This window comes from Saimiri boliviensis, chromosome 6 (genome assembly GCF_048565385.1).
Source record: "Saimiri boliviensis isolate mSaiBol1 chromosome 6, mSaiBol1.pri, whole genome shotgun sequence".
NCBI lineage: Eukaryota > Metazoa > Chordata > Mammalia > Primates > Cebidae > Saimiri > Saimiri boliviensis.
Genome location: NC_133454.1, coordinates 67431724 through 67452839, shown reverse-complemented (window position 1 = coordinate 67452839; position 21116 = coordinate 67431724). Strand labels below are relative to the sequence as shown.

Here is a 21116-nt window from a genome sequence, read left to right as displayed (position 1 = left end):
TCAGTTAAATTTCAATCACTTTCTGCTCCCTTAATTAAACTTCTGTGTCTATGCAAATTGGAGGCTACTACTTGTAAATTTATCCTTTTACCTGTAGAAGAAAAGATGTTAAGAAAGCAACAAGCAGTCATTCACTATCTCTATTAAATAGACGTTAATTATGAGGCTTTGAAATTCACTGGAAACTTAGAAGACATGATGAATTTCACTTGAGGGCTCACTGAGACTTGCAAACACTGTCAAAAGAAAATGATAGCCCTTGTACCAACAGGTAATCTAAGAATAGTGTAGACCAAACTCTGCGTTAGAGAAGATGAGGTATTGTGGAAAGGTCTTGAAGATGGACATTTGCATCTTAGCTTGCTACATCCGGCACTTTACTCTGCGCTGTAAGCAGTATGTTCATCTTTAAGATTAAGATGACATATTGCCGAGGACAGGAAAAGCTACCAAATCTAATGCTTATTCTATGTACCACCTGTGATGTCACTACTCTGGCACTTATCAGCATTATTATTATGATTAATATTAGATTAGAGATAAGGTATCACTCTATCACGTGGGCTGGCGTGCACTGGTGTGATCGTAGCTCACTGCAGCCTCCACCTCCTGGCCTCAAGTGATCCTTCCGCCTCAGCTGGGACTGCAGGTGCACATCACCACACCCAGCTAATTAATTAAAAAAAAATTTTTTTTTACAGAAATTGGGTCTTATCATGTTGCCTTGGCTGGTCTCAAACACCTGGGTCCAAGTGAGCCTCCTTCCTTGGCCTCCCATTGCGCTGGGATCACAGGCATATGCCACCACACCAATCCTGAGCATTTGTTTTATATCAGGCCCAGGGCATGCATGTACATGAGTGGACTCATGTAGTCCTTACAACAAGCCAAGAATATACCTCCTATCATGGTCTTCACTTGACAGAGGAGACAGTGAAGGCTCAGAGTGGGTGGGCAAAGTACACAAGGAGTGGCTGCTTAGAGAACGGTGAGCAGAAAGGGAGCCTTCAGGTTCATCACGTTATGTCTATGATTAAGCTCCAGGCCTAGGTTCTGGAACCCGGTCCAAACCTGGAGGGACAGCTGCCAATGCTGCCAGACGCATCCAGGAGGCTGGGTGCCGGTCCCAGCTGCACCTCAGTCTTGACCTCCAGCAAGTTACCTAAACTTTCTGAGCCTCACATTCCCCATTTTCTCAATATGGATAATAATATATCATTATTACCTACTTTATAGTGCTGCTCTAAAGATAAACATGCTGATACAGGTAAAGTGCTCACAGATAATTTAAAAAACAAGAAGCCTTTGCTGCTACTGTTTTTAATCATCTTTATTAGCTTTGCTGTTCCCCACTCAGCATGTTCCCTTCCAATCAATCCCTTTGTACTCGAATGAGAAGATACATCAACTCTCAGGCCTCAGCTTCCTCTGTCTTTCTGTACTTTCTTACAGACCAGCTTCTTAGTAACTTATTTGTGTTTAATTGTCATTTATATTAGACACAGAGCTAATTAACCTTCTATTGGGATTCTCCTGTACAGGTTAAATGACTTGCTCAAAGCAGCCCAGATTCTATGACAGCAGTTGCCATGGAAGGAAAGTGACTGCTCTCCTGCCTATATGGCAATAAATAAAGTAGATTCTCTAACAGTGAAATTTTTAGCCATAGAATGATGAGGACAAAAGAGATTGAATGGCTCCTTGAGTGAACATGCCAAAACTTGCCATGTGGGCCTTCTATCCATAGAGGTGGCTGCTGTTGATCATTTATCTTAGATGGTTGAACCACTCTCCTTCCCCGAGCCAGACTCTGCACCATATAATGTGACATGATATTGCAATAGGACATGACAAAACACTAGCTTCTGAATCTATGGATTATCATGAATTCAGATCTAGTCCAACATAGTTTAGAAGTCAAGTTTCCCTGGGGAGTTACGAACTCTCAAAACTTTGATCTTCTCATCTGTAAAACACAGTTGATAGTCATACTAACTGCATATAGTTGTCGTAATCAAATGAAAATATTTTAAAACTTGAGAAGTAAAAAATATAAACTATATAGAATCTAGCCCCAAGAAGGGTGATATGTATTAGCAATGCCTTCAGTAACTAGACTAATCCATGTTGAATTTTCTTGTTAGTATTGAAACAGAATAACTAATGAATTCAGAGTGAAACCTGTGGAACCAGGTTGCCTGGTTAAGTCTTGGCCATATTGCTTGCTAGGGTGTACCTGTGAGCAAATGGTCTAAGTGAGCGCTCTGCGTCTCAGCTCCCTTATCTGCAAAAGAGCAGCAAGAACACCTACATCATAAGGCTGTCAAGAAAACTGAGGAGTTCACACATGGAAAACAGTTAGAAGAGTGCCTGGAACATAGCCAAGCTACCATAAAAATATCAGATACTATGCAGAGGAAGAAGAGGAGAAGGGGAGGAGGTAATTAAGGTGGTGAGGATGTTAATACCCCTTTCAGTTTTTCATTTCTCACGTGGTTAGAGTCTCACCGTTACAGGCTGCTGCTATTTCCCTGATTATAGCCACCTTCATTTTCAGGCACAGACTACTCGTGCCCAGCCTAAGAATCCAGGCTTACCGGAAGGTCCTAGGGTTCCTTCCTGCTCTCCACGTGACAGCAGTGAAGTGGGGCTCCCATCAAGAGGTTCTGATAACCATGACAACATGAGCAGCACCACTCTGCTGAGGATGTCATTGCCATGACAACACCTGAGTGACCCAAACCAGGAGGTCACTTGCAGAGAGAAGGCAGGTCAGCACACTAGGCACGTGACCGCTCGAAAGCAGGACAGCGGCTGCTCAGTGAGGGCAGCTGGAAGCAAAACTGAAGACACCAGAATGACGCAGAGGAAAACACTGGCCACTCTCACTCATTTGCTCCAAATTCTCAAGAACCATGAATTTTGGGTAGAAGGCGGGTGCAGAAAGGGATGGAAGCAATTCTTTCCTATTCCCCATCTTATACAATATTCTGTCAATCAAGTGGCTTTCCCTCTCCAAGAAAGGGGTGCCTCTAGGGCAATGGTGGCAATGGGAATGAGTTTGTTAAAATTCTAAAGAGAAGCATTTTGGGTGGATACCCAGGAAGTCACCTGCAAGGCAGGATTAGGTGAGCAAGTTATGGTGGCAGGTACCTTTTCCAGGTCGGTGAGTTCTCCCTCATCACTAACTTTATTCAAACCTAAACACTGAGGCAGCCTGTGTCCTCTGCCCCCTTGATTTAGAATTCACAGCACTGAGGCAGCAGGGATGGTCACAGAATTCCCAGGGCAGGGACCCATGCAGAGCGGAAGTATTTTCCTCGGAGCCCTTCTCTCCTGAGCATACAACTTGGTGGTGTTTGCCTACTTTGACATTGGTTTGCCCCTCCACTTCTACTCCCTTCAGAGCTTCTCCTGGACAAAGAGGAGACTTCACTTGGAAACTCGTGTGTGGGCCAGAGGGGGTGGCTTCAAAAGGCTAACTTGATTCCCGCTCTGGCTTCTTTTTTGAAAAAAGATGCATTAATACACTCCTGCTTCAGTTGAGTACTTGTTCATGCAGAGTTAAATATAGAGGACTTTGAGAACTTCTGCCCCAGTCCTTGGGGAGGGACTGGGGATGAGCAGAAATCATGCTGTGTCCCCTGCCCCTTCTCATAAGCTGGTTCACACTCCAAGCAATGTTTCCCGTAAGTGCCACAACTATCAATCCCCAGTGGAATCCTCATTAGGGCTGGCAGCAGATAGTCTCACTTCCAGACAAAGCACCTAATGTCAGCCACAGTCAATTGCTTTAAAAACAGAGTGACTTTCCTTCCAAATTCCCAGGGCACCCAAAAGCCACACACAAAAACTTTGAGGTCATTTGGATGAAGATCAAAATGCATAGATTGCTCAGCAAGCAGAGGCCAATCTTGGCTAACTCTTTCCCCTATTTTATCTGAGAAAGAGGAACAACTGAGAACACGGAGTCAAGTAATTACACCACAATAATAGCCAGGAAAGGATCAAGGGGCATTAGGCTGCAGACTGGACTTCAGAGAAAAAGATCCTGAACTCACACTCTCCTCCAACCACTGACCCTCAATATTCTGTCTCCCATTGTAGCAAAACTTCTCAGCAAAATTAATTACTATCTCAACTTCTTTAACCCATTCTCCCTCTTTCTAATTACTCCTTTATCTATTGTCTTCGTCAGAACCCTTCTTCCCAATGTCTCACATGTATAACTGCATTTTGCAGAAGCTCAGTCCTAATCTCCCTGGACTTCTAAGCGACAGTTGTGCTGTAATCAAACCTGCTCTTTAGGAAACGTTCTCCTTCACTTGGTTTTGAGATTTCCCTCCCATCTCCCAGTTGTCTTTGCTGGATCTTCCTTTTCCTGATGCTGGACTATCGGAGTGCCACTGTTCCCGGCCCACAGAGCTGTTGTCTGCCTTCACTGTGCAGGATGAATAGCCGACCTCTGGCTCTAAACACCACCTGGATGGTTAGGAGTACCATATGCATTTTTCTAGCTCCCTGGCATAGCCAACTATCTACTCAACATTTCCATTTGTATATCTAAAGGACCAAAGTCCTTCTTTTCTTGGAGTTCTTGATGGCCAAGAATGGTATATTACTAGTTACCCACTGACCAAGCCACACATCTTAGAGTCACTCTTGATTCTCAACTCTTTCTCACATCCTTCCTCAAATCAGTCAATGAACTTTCTAGCTTTCGTTTCAGAATATATTCCAGATTAAACATAGTCTTATCATTGTAAATCTTCACACTGCAGCCCATGACATCATCATTTCTTGATGGACGAAATCAACAGTATCCTAAGTAGTATACGCACTGCTATCTTTAGGTTCCCACCTCCTCCATCTTTCTCTTCACGGTTAAAATAATTCTTTAAATACATTTATTAAATTATTTTGCTCTACTGCTTAAAACATGCTGGGTTTTTTGTTGTTGTTGTTGTTTTTTGTTTTTTTGTTTTTGAGACGGAGTTTCGCTCTTGTTACCCAGGCTGGAGTGCAATGGCGCGATCTCGGCTCACCGCAACCTCCGCCTCCTGGGTTCAGGCAATTCTCCTGCCTCAGCCTCCTGAGTAGCTGGGATTACAGGCACGCGCCACCATGCCCAGCTAATTTTTGTATTTTTAGTAGAGACGGGGTTTCACCATGTTGACCAGGATGGTCTCGATCTCTTGACCTCGTGATCCACCCGTCTTGGCCTCCCAAAGTGCTGGGATTACAGGCGTGAGCCACCGCGCCTGGCCTGTTGTGTTTTTATTAGAACAGATCCCACAGTTTTACACAGGGTTTCCATGTTCATGCATGAACTGACAATAGGGGGTCTCATCATAGCATCCACATCACTTCCCTGAGCATCAGAATTCTTGCTGTTCCTCATAGGCCCCAAATGGATTACCCACGCATGGCCTCAGATTCGCAGGTACCTCTGCCTGGAACACCCTCTCTTCATACGGCCCCTTTCCATCTCATCTCGCCTGGGTCTCTAGGCTCCATGCTGACCTGGCTTTCTTGCAGCACTAAAGTAACTCTCTAGTGAAAGAAGTTCTTCCTAGCTTTCTTCACCCATGTTTTTTTTTTTTTTTTTTTTTTAATATTTCTCCATGGCACTCACTTTCTGGCATTGGGTTGTGTATTTATTTATTGAATATTGCCTACACTCCCATATTGCAGCCCCGCGAGGTAAAGATGGATTCACCATGCAATCTGCAGCACCTAAGTACACACTGTCATGCTTTAGCTACTCAATAAATATCTATTGAATAAAAGATGATCCATTCTGCCTATTTATCATATATCTGCTGTATTCTATCATTTCTGTTCAATCTTATAAATCCCTCTTCTCTTAAAAAAATGAGTCTGGAGTTGTTATGATCATTTTTGTAGAAAAGAGAGCTAACCCACATGGATCAGTGGGCAGAAATAAATCAGACACCAGCTAGTCCCTAATATCCTACCTATTGCCACGCAGGAGAAAAGCTGGACAGAGAACCCCTCATTCTCACAAATAGGCAATAAAGGAAGCCAATCCAGAAACCTGGGAGTTCTTCTCAGCCTGTCCTCCACCCTCACTCCCATCCCAAATGGGACCGAGCATCAGGTCATGGCAGTTTGGCCCCCAACATATCTCTAAGCCTCACCCTCTATTCTCCACTGGCACTATCCCAGAACCTTTTTCCTTGACCTTTTACTGCCTCCCTGAAAGTATGTCTTCTTACTCTGAACCACAGGAAGACTTGGTCTATGGACAGCTATCCACTTACTGCCACTGGTATACCTCAGGGGCAGGAAGAAAAAGGGTTTCTGCTCCTGCCACAGACACAGGCTGCAGATGAAATCTGTGAGGTAAGATTTCCCCACCTACCACTGGGAACATGTGGGATTAAACCCAAAATACCTTGTCTCTTATTGCCAGGGTGAGTACAGGCATGCATATCCCATCCTGCTCCCTCAACATCATCAGGCCCTCTAGCCCATTCATTCTCCACTGGCCAATCTCTCACTCTCCCCCACCTTCCACACCCATCCACTGGGCTCTCTGGAACACCCACACCATGAGCAAGATGCTCCCCAAGACCATCAGCCTCCAGACAGAGCACTCCCTCAACTGCCCTCATTTATTGAAACCCAGCTGTTTCCTGAGGGCAGCGCCTCCTCGGTAGCATTCTCAAGAAACTGCTGGGTTGTTTGCTTTGGCACGCAGAGGTTAGGGCTCTGATCCTCCTTGTAGCGAAAGATCCTCCTCAATGGAGAGCTTTACTCTTTCACAATTCTATTAAGTAATCCTGCTTGTTGGAAGCTCCTGCCACCTGCCAATTCTGCCCCACCCCCTCTTATTTTCTGCCAATGACTGATATCCTGAGTCCCTCAAGATTAATCCATGGCCTTTTGACACTTGGCTCACAGCCTGACTTGTCACCAGCCTCAGCTATTACATGGGGTGACCGCAGCGCTCCTTGTGATGAGTCCTCAGACACCTGTGCTGTCACCTAGTCCTCTCATGGGCCTTCCCCTCTGTCTCAGCCACAAGCCCCTGACATTGGCCTGAACTTGTCATTCTCTGAAATCACTAATTAAGGGACCTCGATTTCTGACTCGAAACTTGTGCCTTTCCAGCATGCTTGCTCAAGTACTCAAACTATAATCTCATGTTTATTTTATTCATTTATTTTTGAAACAAATATGTATCAAATGCATATAATTTGAGAGGCAAATCAGTGCTAAGCATTGGTGCATACAATGGTGAGCAAGGATAGGCGTGCTTCCTGCCCTCATGAAGCTTACAGCCTAGTGCAGGCAGGGAAGGTTTTAAACAGGTTCTGTCGCCATGTGGCTATGTGGTTGTTCCTTGAGCATGCCATCTGAGTCCTGATCCCATGCCTTTGTAGTCACTGTGAACCCTGCCAGGAGTGCTCCTGCCCAGTTATCCAAATGTCTGCCCCTCTTTTATGAGGTATCTCTTTAATGAGTCAATTCTACCCAGTCTACTTATGACTATAACCCCTCAAACACACACCTGATCGTCTCTTTGCTTCTTACCCTAAAGCAATTACCATATAACGTATTACAGGGCTTCCTTATCCATGGACTGATTTTCTCTCTCTCCCACGATCATACAAGCTCTGGGCAGCCAAGGCTTTGGGCTGCTTTGTTCACTCATGGATCTTTAACACCTCATAGAGTTGCCCAGCACACAGTAGGTGTTCAACAAGCAATTACTGAACAAATAAGTTAATCGAAATTACTTTACCAAAAGGTTTTCCTGGGGACAAAATCCGTACCATTCTCTCTGCTTAAATCCTTTTCTGGACTGGTAGGTGTCGAAATAAATAAATCAATGAGAGAGAAAGCCATTTGTCTTTTTCTATCATGCAGATAACTGGCCAGATATCTTCAACCACAGTCACCTCAGTGAAGCACTCCATAAAGGGCGAGGCAGTCATGCAAGAATTAGGGGAGGAACAGCCTCCCTGGCTGCAAATCAGTTAAACAGAAGGAGTCCTGAATATATTACAGAAGAACTGCAAAGTCTAAAGTCATTCTGTTCAACTCCGGATTAGAAGAAGGAAGAGGGTTTTGTTTTTCAGGGTAGGGTGGGTATGGGGGAGGGCAGTAAACAGAGAAGAACCCACCACCATTGGGTAGGAGTAAGGGGCAAGACGATTCTCCCAGGGAAGGGGCCACATGTTCAGGGCTCGGGGTTCCAGCACAATAGGCAGGCTGTGGCTGTGCCATGGGGTTTGAAGACCAAGTAGCAGGCTGGGGCCTTGATCTTAGAGGAACTGAGATGATCCTCTGCTCAGTCTCTTTCAGTTATCCTGGTTCTGGAGAGAAAAACATTTTACACAGCTAGGAAGATGAAGAACACCAACTCCCACAAGGACAAGTGGGGAAACTGAACGGACTCAGATAAGAAAGGAGATGCACACCCTGGAATCTGGCAATTTCTTTTCGTATCTAAAGCTGTTAAGGTGTAAAACAACTTATAATAACAATCAATGCACAAGACACAGCATAGTATTTAACATGAGGAAAACGTAAGTCAGATCAGAGGGAGGCTGTGTCTGTCCTGTGTGCCATGGCCATATGGTTGAAAGAGAGAAAAGTGAAAGGCTGACTCAGTTGGAAGAGTTCAGCTGCCAGTGGGGAAGAGGTCCAACCTCCATGCTAGGCCTCTGTCCTTTGCACTGAGGTGCTCCTCCCCAGACCTACTGGAAAGAGCCTGAGGTTGCTGGGGAGGGCGGAATGCAGAGTCCTGGCACACAGCTGAGCCCAGAGTCTAGAGAAAGGACACAGGTGTGGGTAAATTTGTTAGAATGCTGTGAGAATGTGTAGAACCTAAGGACTGGGCACCCCAGGCTGGTAGGTGGGACGAAACCAGAGAATAGACATGTCCCAGAGAGCAAGATGGAGCAGTGGGCCAGACATCAAGCAGGAAATCAATATGCATTAAGAATATGGATTTTGGAGTCAAAAAGACTTGGATTTGAGTTTCACCTTTGCCGTTTAGTATTTGCGGGCAAATTCCTTCTCCTGTCCCGATTTTCATGTCTTTGTCTCTAAAATAAAAGTCATGCCTACTTATTAGGAACTCCATGACAATCAAGGAACATAATGTGGATGAAGAAGACTGCTGGGCACAGAGCACATTTACACAGCAGCAGTTCTCATACAAGCGTGCATCACAATCGCCTGGAGGATTTGTCAGAATCGGGCTTCTGGACCCTACCCGTACAGCTCTAACTTGGTAAGGCTGGGGCATGAGCTGGTGATGCTGGTTGATGCAATGGTCCAGGGACCGCCCTTTGAGAACTACACTACCAGCATAGCAGTGAAGCCCCTGCACTCTGGTGGGAGCGGACTGGCTGCCCGGCTTGGAACTCAGGTCTACAGTGTGGCACTGCGTAACCGGGGCCCATTAACCTGGTCTCCCGAAGCCTCATTCAAATGAGAAAACATATTTTACGTTCTCTCATGGGTAAGGCAGGCTGATAAGAAGACCTGTCTCACGTAGCTGTGCAGAATAGATATTACTACGTGTAAATGTTTTTAGAAGAGAGTCTCCCATGTTCTTACGCATCCACCAACTGTTAGCTATTGTTATGACTGCATGATACTGCTTCTGGTGTTACTTAGACTCCAGGAAAAATAATACCAGGCAATCGCCACAGGTCAAAACAAGACTCAGGATCCAAAAGTAGGCGCAAAGTCAGAACAATACACCTGAGGACCTAGCAATGAGGACATTTTCATCTGAAAGTTTCTCCAAGCTTGGGTGGCAGTGCTTCGTGGGTCCTACACAAGAAACCCCCCAGGTCTTCAGCTGGTCCACAGCAGTGGACTCAAGGAGGTACCCTGGTTGCGATGGGCAGTGAGATGTCCCACGAAGGACCTTCTCGTACTCCCGGGGGTGCTGACTCTTACGGGCACTGGTTAAGAGATGGGGTCTCCTGCCTTGTAGGGGCTGCCGTTTTAATGAGACTTGCTTCCTACCGAGCCATGGCTGGTTGGCTTCTGTGGGGAGGATGATACAATCTCCTTGCTATTATGTTTCCTTTATTTGTTCCATCAAAACAGTTCTGCATGGTAACGGTCACCAAGTACACGCATAAATAGCTTAAGACTCCTGAGAATGTGGGGGAGGATGCTGTTAGCGATGTCTGAATTCAGCAGACATCTGATTCTAAAATATTTTTCAAGGGTTTTAAAATAATTGGGTAAAACCACAAACAGTGTCTGTGGTGTGCCCTCCTGCCCTTGGTTTCTAGAATGAGGCTTGATTTCATATGTTCTCAATTCAGCACATTGAACTCATTAATTTCCTCACCAGTCTTTTTATGATTTCTCTTTTCTTTGAAGTAGGAAGTTACACAGCTATAATAATGCTTTAAACCAGATCATAAATATTAAACTTATAAAAACCCTTATTGACACTGGCAAATTTTACCCTAACTGTATCTATCTAGCAGTAATTTTACAGTTAAAGAGAACGACAGAGTTAAAGAGTGATCTATAAATGTCTTCCTCGGCTTTTCTCTCTCCCACCTTGGTCTGCCTGTCTGTGATTGAGCCACTCACTTAAGGAGTATCCGGACATCTGTTCCCCAACTTGAGGTTGTACCATTGGTTTATCTTTGTCATAACTAATCACTTTTTTCTGTATAGATTGGACCTAATGCTGTATGTTTCGCAGCTACTCTGAACGGGAAGCTGGCCACTTTCCATTACGATGCAATTATTTTTTATTCTTCCACCGTCAATGACGACTGTAATATCTTTTGCAATGGCAATTACTTGGCCCTCCTGGGACAGCTTCTTGGGGTGCTGGGAATTTTAATCAAGCACCTATGTTAATTAGAAAATGGTGAAGATGAGAGGGCTGCTGATTAGGCACCTTTGAATATCTATCCATTCTGGCAATGGACTGAGTTGAGCTTTTATAAAGATTCAACCTTTTTAGAAAAAAAATAACTTGAGTTCCTTCCCTTCTGTTCTTTTCTCATGGGTGGGAGTGAAGAGGAGAGGGCTGGCTAAAGGTAAGCAGCGATCATTACTGGGTAACACTGTGTGTTGTTATGGGCCAGGAGCTTTCCATTGGTGCACGTGGTTAATCCTTGTCATATCCATGGTGGAAAGGTATTACTATCTCGATCTCACGGAGCGTCTAAAGCCCAGACTTGAGTATAGACCAGGAAGACAGTGTGGGGAAGGCCTTTTCTTATGAATTCCTTGGATGGGTTTGGGAAATACAAACGGATCCACAGTCAAAACTGACACAAAGAGATACATTATATTACTTAATTATATAATATTATATGTATTAAGAGAGACTTAATTTCAGGGAAAGACTCAAAACTACATCTACAGTATCAGTTACTTCCGCATTCAACAATCATTTACAAGACCCCAGAACATCTGGTGCTTTATCAGACACAAAAGAGAAAACGAAACAATGTTAGGGTGGTCCTTGGCTGCCATGATCCCTGGCATGACAGGAATTAGTCAGGGGTCTTTGGGTACCTGTAAGAGGTGCCATAATTGGAAATGCACACAAAGTGTTGTGGGATCTTCAAGAAATGGATGAGTCAGTCTTCCTGAAGAAAGTCACCAAAGGCTTTCAAACCGGTAGCATTTGAGTATGGTCTTAAAACAAGAGTAGAACTCAAACCAGAAGAAGTAGGGGGGACGATGGAAGGAGAACAAATGGTGTGTGCAAAGGCAAAGACACCTAGCATGTGGAGAATGTCAAGTTGTTAGTGTGACTGTGGTGTGTGGAGCAAATGGGGTCTAGAACCAAATCATGAAAATACCAGGGTTCCTGCCAAGAAGCAAGAATACAATTAATAAAGCATCACATCTTCAGAGAGGTTTTCACTATCCTAGCATGACCCAGCTGGTGCATAGTGCATGGGAATTCAGATCCCCTGGGACCTGCCTTCAAAGCCTGTCTCTTTCGGACACATTGCTATCTTCTCTTCTGGAAATGCAGTCATTGTTAGTAGCCCAAGCCTCAGAGAAGAGCTAGGCATTACTTAATGCTCAGACCTGGACCAGTTCTGATCCTGAAGCCAAAGAATGAACAAGATGGATAACTCACCGTTGGCCTCAGGAAGCAGATACAGAGTAGGCACACCTACTAGTCCCCCTACCTCCCTCTGGGGAGAAATAACAGAGAGAAAACTCCTATTAGTTGCCTCTCCTGGATTCTGATACTCCAGCAGAAGACGGACGGGCAGCTGGCCGTGCAGGAGACAGCCTGGGTAGAAAGCCTGCCCTGACAAGTAACGAAAGACTACACCCTCAGGTCTTGCCTTGCTCCCTAGGTCGCTGTTTCCCAGAGACTTGGGCGGCTTCCTTGTTTCACAGAAAAGCCAAGACTGAAGATTAATTTAATCACTGAGGCCCCTTTCTGGATTACTGCAAGGATTTACAGCCCATATTGATTACCGACAGGGCAACCCAACTAAAGGATATTCCATGAGTTGTCTAGAATTGGCATAGAGAGGTTTTAAAGTATCTTTTTCTTTCTTTCTTTCTCTCTCTTTTCTTCTCAATCCTTTCCTTTCGGGTGGTTGCCCTCTGTGGGTAAGGCGAGATCTTTGGTACCATTGTGTCCTCTCTTCCTCTCCCCAGCTCCTCTGGGCTGAGGAAGTCCTTCTCCTCTGCCATTCTCATGATCTCAGTGCCACACGGGGCCCCGGACGCTGGTGCTGACAGCCTGCTCATTAGTGCCACGGTGCTGCAGTCAGCCAGTGGCACGGCAGAGCTCTGCTCCTGACACTTTTTCACAGAGCTGTCACTGGAGTCATGGAGCCTGCCAGCTCTGGTTGAACTCAAGCTGTGATACCTCTAGTGCCAATTAGTGCTTTAGTGTCCTGCTTGGCTGGTGAGAAGGCCTTGTCGGTGCAGACAAATAGGAAAATAGGTGGATATAGGGTGGCGTGAGGGTCCTGGAGGAGGGAAGAGGGAGTACGGGGCTCAGGGCATTGGCCAGGAGAAGAGCTCTTATCCGGGGGTGATCATCATCAACTTGGTGCCTTTGAAAACTCTAGAAAAAAGGAACAGGGCAGTCAAATGCCCACTGGGCCTCTTCAAGTAGAACAGGAGAACTGAGGTGGGAAGGAAGAGATCTGGCAGCTGAGGAAGGTTACTGAGTCCTGTGAGTATGGAGAGTGAGCCATGCAGATGTACCCACTTCACGCTGGGTAAAGGGAAAGGCTGGCAGAACAAGGGCTGGGCTTGAACTCTAACAGACACAAGGCTCTGCTCTCATTCTGCTCCTAAGGTTTTTGGGTGACCCTAGGGAAGATCTCTTTTGATCTCTAATCCACCTCGATTCAGGAGGGACACAGAGGCAAGAAAAAAGAAAGAGACAGAGACAGAGAAAGAGAGAGGGAGAGAGAGAGAGAGAGAGAGAGAGAGAGAGAGAAGCAAGGTGCACAACATTGAAACTGAACTTAAAATACTTTTATTTTTTCTACTGATTGATTTCTTTGTTTTGTTTTTTTTCCCCCCTTTTTTTTTGGTTGACTAATCCCCCTTGTGATACTGGGATTCCCTTAGGAAATCATGGCTGGGAGCCACAGGAGTACTTGGAACAGCAAGGCACCAAAGGGGCCGATGCTCACTAGAAGGGCCAGAGGAAGAGAGATTGCAATGAGGCAGCCATGACAACAGAAAAGAGCTCACAGGCCACCCACAGTCCAAGTCACCTCCTCTCTTCTGGCAAAAAGAAACTTGAAAAGGAGTTCTTCTTCAAGTCGAGCCCTGCCACAGCAGGATTCTGTCAAAGGGACTTCAGGAAAGGCTTGGAGATCTTGTGAAGACCAGAGAAAATGTCCTGGAGATTTGCCAGCAGAAAATACTCCCGGTCTCCATGCCAACATCAAAGTGGAGGAGAATTCCTCAACGATCCAGATAGTCTTTGAACTGGGAGAACAGGCATACTCCTTTGGGGCATTGGCAAATATCAGTGCTTGTTCACTGAACTGACCAATATTTCTTGAATACTTTTTTTTTTTGTAAAGACATGGTTTCACCATGTTGTTGCCCAGGCTCATCTTGAACTCCTGAACTCAAACATATCTGCCTGCCTTGACCTCCCAAAGTGCTGGGATTACAGACATCAGCCACGCACTTGGCCTTACATAGTATTTGATACTGTAAGTAATCTAAAGATGATTTGAAGTATAAACTTTCTAGGTGCTAGGCTTTGTGCTAGAAGGAGAGAATCAAGAGAATTGAGATGCAAACTGTTCTCAAAGAACTCATGGGACAGGAATATTGCAAATAAACTGGAAATCAGGACACTTCCGTGAACAGCTCACAGGGCTTTGCTGAATGCCCCTACCAACATCTCAGTATAACGTGTTCTCCAGGTATCCTGGATGAGGTTTTCATTGTCAGTGTATTGCTGGATGAGAGGAAGGTGAAGTGCACCCAAGAGGGGAGCTCCATTAGGACTCTCAGTAATCCCTGACTGCAAATGGATAGTGACACCCACAGGTGGGTGATGGGACTTGCTCCTTCACTTGAGTTTCATTTTGGGCTCCCACGAATGTGGCAATGTAGGAATCCTAGCTGTGTCGTTAAAGCTCTTACAGTTCAACAGAAACTGGTAACATAAAAATAAGGCTTTCAGAATGCTTTTCTATGAAGACCTACACGGCATCTTTTGGGATATATTGAATGAGATCATGTTTCTGTTTATTTAGGGAAGACTCAGGAGAACCAGATAGCATTAACGTTCTTCTATTGGAGATAGAAAGCTGAGAGCTTAAGGGCTGTGCTAAAAAACACATTCTTGAAGGTCTAGATGTGGACAAACGGCAAAGCACAGAGTCACGACATCAGGCACAGTATGCAGGTGCCACCCTGTTCCTTTTTCCTACCTACAGAAGGTTAGCGTTCCACTGATGGTGCCTGTGAACATGGAGTAGTAAGCCGGCACCCACAGGGGCTCTGGCTTGGGGTCAATAAACTCTCGTGCAGATGCAGATGGCTCCTGCTACTGAGAGGAGTGAGATGAGGACTCTTCCTCACGAAAAGACCAAGGTCTCTGCAGGTGCAAATAACATCGGCCCATCTCAAAACAGGTGTGCAGATTCAGGGCAGTGATCTTTAAAAAGCTAATGCCGTTTCTCTTGGAACTCTGGAAATGATAAATTCATGAAGGGAACTACAAAGGCATAATGCCAGTAATAATATATGGAAAATTATTTCAAACAATCAATGGAAGTGCCAAGAGGTGGCCTTGGAGGCCCCACCTCCCTCTCTGTACTGGACATGGACAACTGACATTTTCTCCATCTGATATCAAGTGCTACACATGGTCCTCCATCTCCTGTTCCACCTGACGGTCATTCCTGAGCTGCCCTATATCGAAGTGTACAAGCCACGTCTAAAATAGTCTTTAACATTTCTGTACTTCTCTTTACACAAGGTAGCCAAGGCTAGAAATGCACATTCTAATGAGGTTTATGTAAGTTTATTGCAAGCAGCACCACGTGAGTGATGATGAAGGAAATGAGAACTTTTAAGAACGTGCAGAACAAACAGACCAGTCTGGAGAGAAAAAATGCAATGAAACTGTCAAGAGTCGCCGAAATTGCTTAGCCCTGAGCAGCTGGTTCACCCGGGGATTTGGAAGCTTTGCATGTAAGAAAGATCTGGATAGAAACAGGATCTACCCTTGCAGAATGACACAGAAGATGACAATGGCACTCTGCTTTTGGAGCCTCTGCTAAGGTGCACATATTTTTCTCTAAGGAACTCCAAGCCTGTCCTGGTTTATTTAGAATAAGTATCTTTTGGGAAATACTACTGAGGAAAGTTGAAGGCCTGACCTCTGAGGGTCTCCAGCTTCAGTTCAGACTGAGCAGCAGCCCAGTGGCTGGAAATAATCAGTCACTTGGAAAACAGCACCCTGGTGAGTTCCGAGGTGATTGGTTATTGCTTGGCATGTCTCATCAGTTTCAGTCCGGGCTACCTAAACTGAACCTGAGAGCTGGAAAACGCTGTTCATGCAAATTAATCCACAGGTAGATTCTGATTGTCCTGCTCCTCTTTCCTTGATCCATCTTCTGTTTCCAAAGCAGCTAAAACCTCAATAAAATGGGACACCTGGCCCAGGCTCAGGTAAAAGTTCCCTGGGAAAACGAATCCGTTCAGTGGCCACAAAAGGGGAAACAAAAGACTCTCTCACACCGCAGTGTGAACATCAGCCAGGCAACCCAAGAGGCTCACACGTCAGAGGGGAAGACAGCACACAACTGCAAGAAGGGGAGAGAGGATGTGGAAAAGAATGAAATGAAAGCAGAAACATTTCAGAGCCTGCAAGAGAAAGGCGAAGCATAGAACAACAACAACAACAAATGTACAGGGAAGGCATAGGCATAAAATGGCAGGAAACGAAGGAGGTGCCTGCAGGAGAAGCAGAGGAAACACCCAGAAAAGGACAAAGAACTGGCTGAAGGAGGGAATGAGAAGAGACGTCAAACAGAAGACAGAGCCCCTTGACATCAGGCATAGGACGCCTGCTCCGATGATAAATGTTCTGCAGATTCCAAAGGCACAGGCTGGGCTAGCATCCACTGGCACTGGGGACTCACATCAGGCTGTGATGAATGGTGCACACCATGGACTTAGTGTGCATCCGTCTGAATGCCCCCCGCTTCAGAGGGGCCCAGGGCCATTCCCCATCACTAATGATCTCATACACAACTGAAGCTTCCTCCCCATTTTTGGGCCAGTCCACAGGTGAGGTCATTTCAAATGAAGAGATTGGCAGAGACATGAATAGCTCTCACGGACCCTTTGTTCACAGTGAAAGTGTCAAGAATGTTGGCCCAGGACAGCTCCCAGGAATTCAGGCCACACACGACTGAAAATGTCATGCCTTCTCTGAGAACATCCATCAGGGTCAACTGTCACTGTCTGGAATTTGGTATTTTGGGCTCTTTCATGGTCTTGCTCTGATTTATTAAAATGTTGAAGTGTAGTGGACAGTGTCATGCACAGCCACCTTTGGGAGCAGAGGACTTACACCTCACAAAGTACCTGCTACTGGTGAACAGCCTTCAGAGGTCAGATCCCTGCGGGGACTGTCTCATGTGAAGAGAGATGCATGGCCCACAGTCACACCTTTGGGATCAGCCTAATTCAGACTGCTGTACCGATGCAGAGGACTAACTCCATCACCTCAATAAAGGAAACTTCTGAAGGGCAATCCTATCGTCAGAGACCCCCACAGGCTCAGCCGAGATGTCCCACTGTGCTGCGTCACAAGCCAACTTTTCACCTGCCCAACTATGCTCCCCACTCTCCCCTCCAGGGGAGTTGAGACCAAAAGCACCCCCTAATACGCGTCTTTCATGCCAGTCATACACCTTCATCCATCAGTGCACACCTGCACTTGTATGCATACATAATCACGTGCACACATTTCATGTTAATCAGCAATAAGTAACACGATTAAGGACCACTATTCATGTCTCTGCACGAATATCCCCTTTTCAGAGCCCTTCTCTGGAGAAAGCTCTTGTCATTCTGTCAACACATCCAGTTCTATTTTCTCACCCTTAGTACCACCTGTTACATAGCATACTGGTTTTTTGTTTTTTTTGTTTTGTTTTGTTTTGTTTTGTTGTTTTTTTGTCATCTGTACTCATGAGAATGTGAGCTCATGAGAGTGTAAATTTTACTGCTTTGGCTTATTGCGATATCCCCCAGTGCCCAGAAGAGAGGCTGGACTATTACAAGCACTCAATAAATATGTTTAAACGAAATATTTTTATCTTTCTTCTTCCCAAATAAAAGCTACCTTAATAATAAATGACATCTTGTCTCAAATTCTAAAGGTTTTAATGTTCAGCCCATGAAAGCATGAAACAACGCTTTGGTCTACGTAACATCTGAGCATTCAGATAAAGTGAATTTTTGCAATTCAGTCACATATTAAGTTATATTTGTTCTCTAGGATCAATCAGAGTAAAACAACAACAAAACCACAAAAAAAAAAACAGCTCGTGACCAGATTTTTGGCAAGGCTACAGAGGCACAGACTTGGAGCGTCTCCTTTTAGGAATATGGCCATTTAAAGCTCTCACCCATCATTATGTGTTTTCTCTCGTTTAAAATAACCAGCTGAACAATTGCTACTAAGGCTTCGTTCCATCATCAAATGACATGTAAAGTTCACCCAGAACATCTTACCACCATTTCACCCAGGGATGGCCACCTTTGGGAGCAGAGGACTTATACAGTTAACAACTGGGATTAATTTCCAAGGGATTGGAGAGATACCAACACATAAATTCTTAAATCTTAGAAGATATGCCTGTTTTGCAGAGAATATCAACATTCTCTGCAGAGCCATGAGTATATTATCGTCAGGTCACCAAAAACACAGAAATTTTCGGAGTAGGTACCAGCACCCATAACCTCCTATCAAGGGCCAACAGTTCCCCCATTTACCCTCGTGATGCAATGCACCAAACTGTTCTCTTACCTTTGGGGGAGATGTGTCTCCAAGTAACCGTAGGCTCTGGTCTACCCGTTGCTATGCAGGTGAGGCTGATATTGTTCCCTTCGTTAATGGAGATATCTGAAGAAATCTCTACAATTTTTGGAGATACTGTGGAGACAAGACAGAATGAAAATAAAAATCCTGCTTAAACATTTCTTAGTTATCTTAACATGGCAGTTGGGAGAATAGTCCAGAGAGTAAAATACATGAACTATAGCAAGTTAACGATCAGAAATTAGAGGAATTACCTTAAATATAAAAAACGTCTTACCTTGAATTTAGCCTTGATTTCCTCCTATTTAAACACAATGTCAGGGAGTCCGAGTGGGAATACATGCTACTGCAACACTGCAATAGCTATTCTCCTAGCCTCCACCCTCCTCCGCTATCCACTCACCCCCACCCACCTGCAACACATATCCACGAGCCATCCTCCACTCTGCATTCAGCGATGTCTTGAAACAATGCAATTCTGATCATATCATATCTCTGTAAAAACAGCTCCAATGGCTCCCCATGGCCACCTGGTCATAGCGAGGCTCCTTCTAGGCATGAGGCTATGCAGAATCAAACATCAGTCTACATTTCCATGGCCAGCCTCAGGGATCCACCTCTGCTGACCCCCTTGTTATCCGCAGGACATCAAGCCCTGTCTAGGCATCATGCATTTGGGTCCATATTGTTCCTTACTTCCTTCCCGGACAACTCCAAGCCATCCTCATTTTTGTTTTTGAGACAGTGTCTTACTTTGTCACCCAGGCTGGAGTGCAGTGGTGCAAATATAGCTTACTGAAGCCTTGACCCCCTGTGCTCAAGCAATCCTCCCGCCTCAGGTCAAGCAGCTGGGACTGCAGGCATGTGCCACCATTCCTGGTTGATTACTTTTATTTTTGTAAAGACAAGCTTTTGCCATGTTGCCCAGACTGTCTTTAACTCCTGCATTCAAGCAATTCACCTGCCTCAGACTCCCAAACTGCACATTCGGTCATCCTTAAGGCCCAAATCAAATGCCACTTTCTTTGCTGAAACTTTCATGACCCTCTACACTTCTCTGCGCTTTTGGGCATCTCAAATTGGCTGCTGCTGCTTCATGTGCTGCCCAGAGCACATGCTACACACCTGGTGGGGAATCGAATAAAACATCAGGTAGCCGAAACTTACTTCTGACTCTGTTTCTCTGTCTCTCTCTCTCTCTCTCTCTCTCTCTCTCTGTCTCTCTCTCTCTCTCCCTTTCCCCTCCCCCTCTTCTTTCTCCACTAAATGACTCCACCTAGGGAGGGAAGGAGTTCATTCTGATAGGTAATAGGTAAAATTGGAGACAAAATGTCTACTTCCTTCAGTCTCTTCTATTTCGGAACCTTCTGAAGCTTATATTGTGGTGTGCTACATGCTTATTTACAGAAGCGGCATCCCACAAGGATGGGATAGTATTGTGGTACATCCAGCCATTGCATGTGTGTACCTGTTTCTTTTGGGGTCCAGTCACAGAACCCAATTGTTGCTGCATGTCTGAGCCTAATTCTCCAGTCTTACCTTTACCATTAGGAAATGTGATATTTGGTTCCATGTGTCTACTTATCTGTCTTATCATTCAAGTGGATGGAATAAAGAAGTCATTTGCTGAGCTCCCAAACTCCAATTCTAGACACTCATTCCACTATGCTATGGTTATGTGCTTAGCATCACCACTAGGACATGAGCTTTCTGATGACCTGAACAATGTGTTACTTATATTTGTAACCACACTAAGAGCTCAACAGACATTTACAGAATTGAGTCATAATGGTTATTCAAGGGAACCACCATCCCAATCTGTGTGCAACATGTCCGCAACAACCTCAGAGTTGGGTCACTGGCAGATATTCTTTCAATGCTACTGATGCTCGTTTTGATTTCTTAGTTCTTGGCAAGTTAAGTGTTCCCTCCATCCCACACTCTTCTGTTTCTTCATGTTATACTCCTTCCTTGAGTAAGTACTCCTCAGAGCCATCATGCTGTGCAATTCCAAAGCACACCATCCACCTGGTTTGCAATGTGATCTGGCCTGCTGGAGGGCCCAGGGAAGCTGTACGATGACTTTATTCCTTGTTCCAAAGTCAGAGTGGGGCCCTCACACTAAAGTTAGATGGGTTTGCAAATTTTAATGCTGGTATTATCTCTCTACCTGAAGCATTACTCACTCATTCCTAGTTGTGTTGAAGCTTTTCCTTCATGAATAGGGGACGTTATAAAACTATCTTAGCCTTCTTCCCCCTCCCTCCTTCTCCAGTGTTATCTTCCATGTGTGTCCTGCCTCCACCCAACTGAATGCTCATCATTAAAAAGCATGTGCTGAACTCATCTGTGCTGCACTTAGCTGTCTCCTCATCCTCATGTCCTTGTTGCTGATTTCAGTGCTCACAGTCTTCTCTGTGACTATACACATCTATTAAAATTGTCCAAGGCCTGAGAGAATTACCACCCCTTTGATATGGCTGTCCAGGTGGTCCCCAAGAGGATGTGATCTCTCCTTCCTGGGGATTTCACAGCACTGTAGTATCTCCCATATGGCGTTTAAAGTAAACTCTTA

The 21116-nt window shown here is 45.1% G+C and overlaps 1 protein-coding gene across 14 annotated transcripts in view; it reads right to left on the bottom strand.

Moving 5' to 3' along the window:
- The window catches only part of NTM (neurotrimin), a 969594-nt gene that overhangs the window by 111190 nt on the left and 837288 nt on the right, over positions 1-21116 (bottom strand). For all 14 annotated transcript variants that reach the window (XM_039471027.2, XM_074400884.1, XM_039471028.2 and 11 more), the window contains one exon: positions 18530-18655. In XM_039471027.2, the coding sequence (XP_039326961.1) occupies positions 18530-18655 (126 nt within the window). The remainder of the gene's footprint in view (positions 1-18529; positions 18656-21116) is intronic.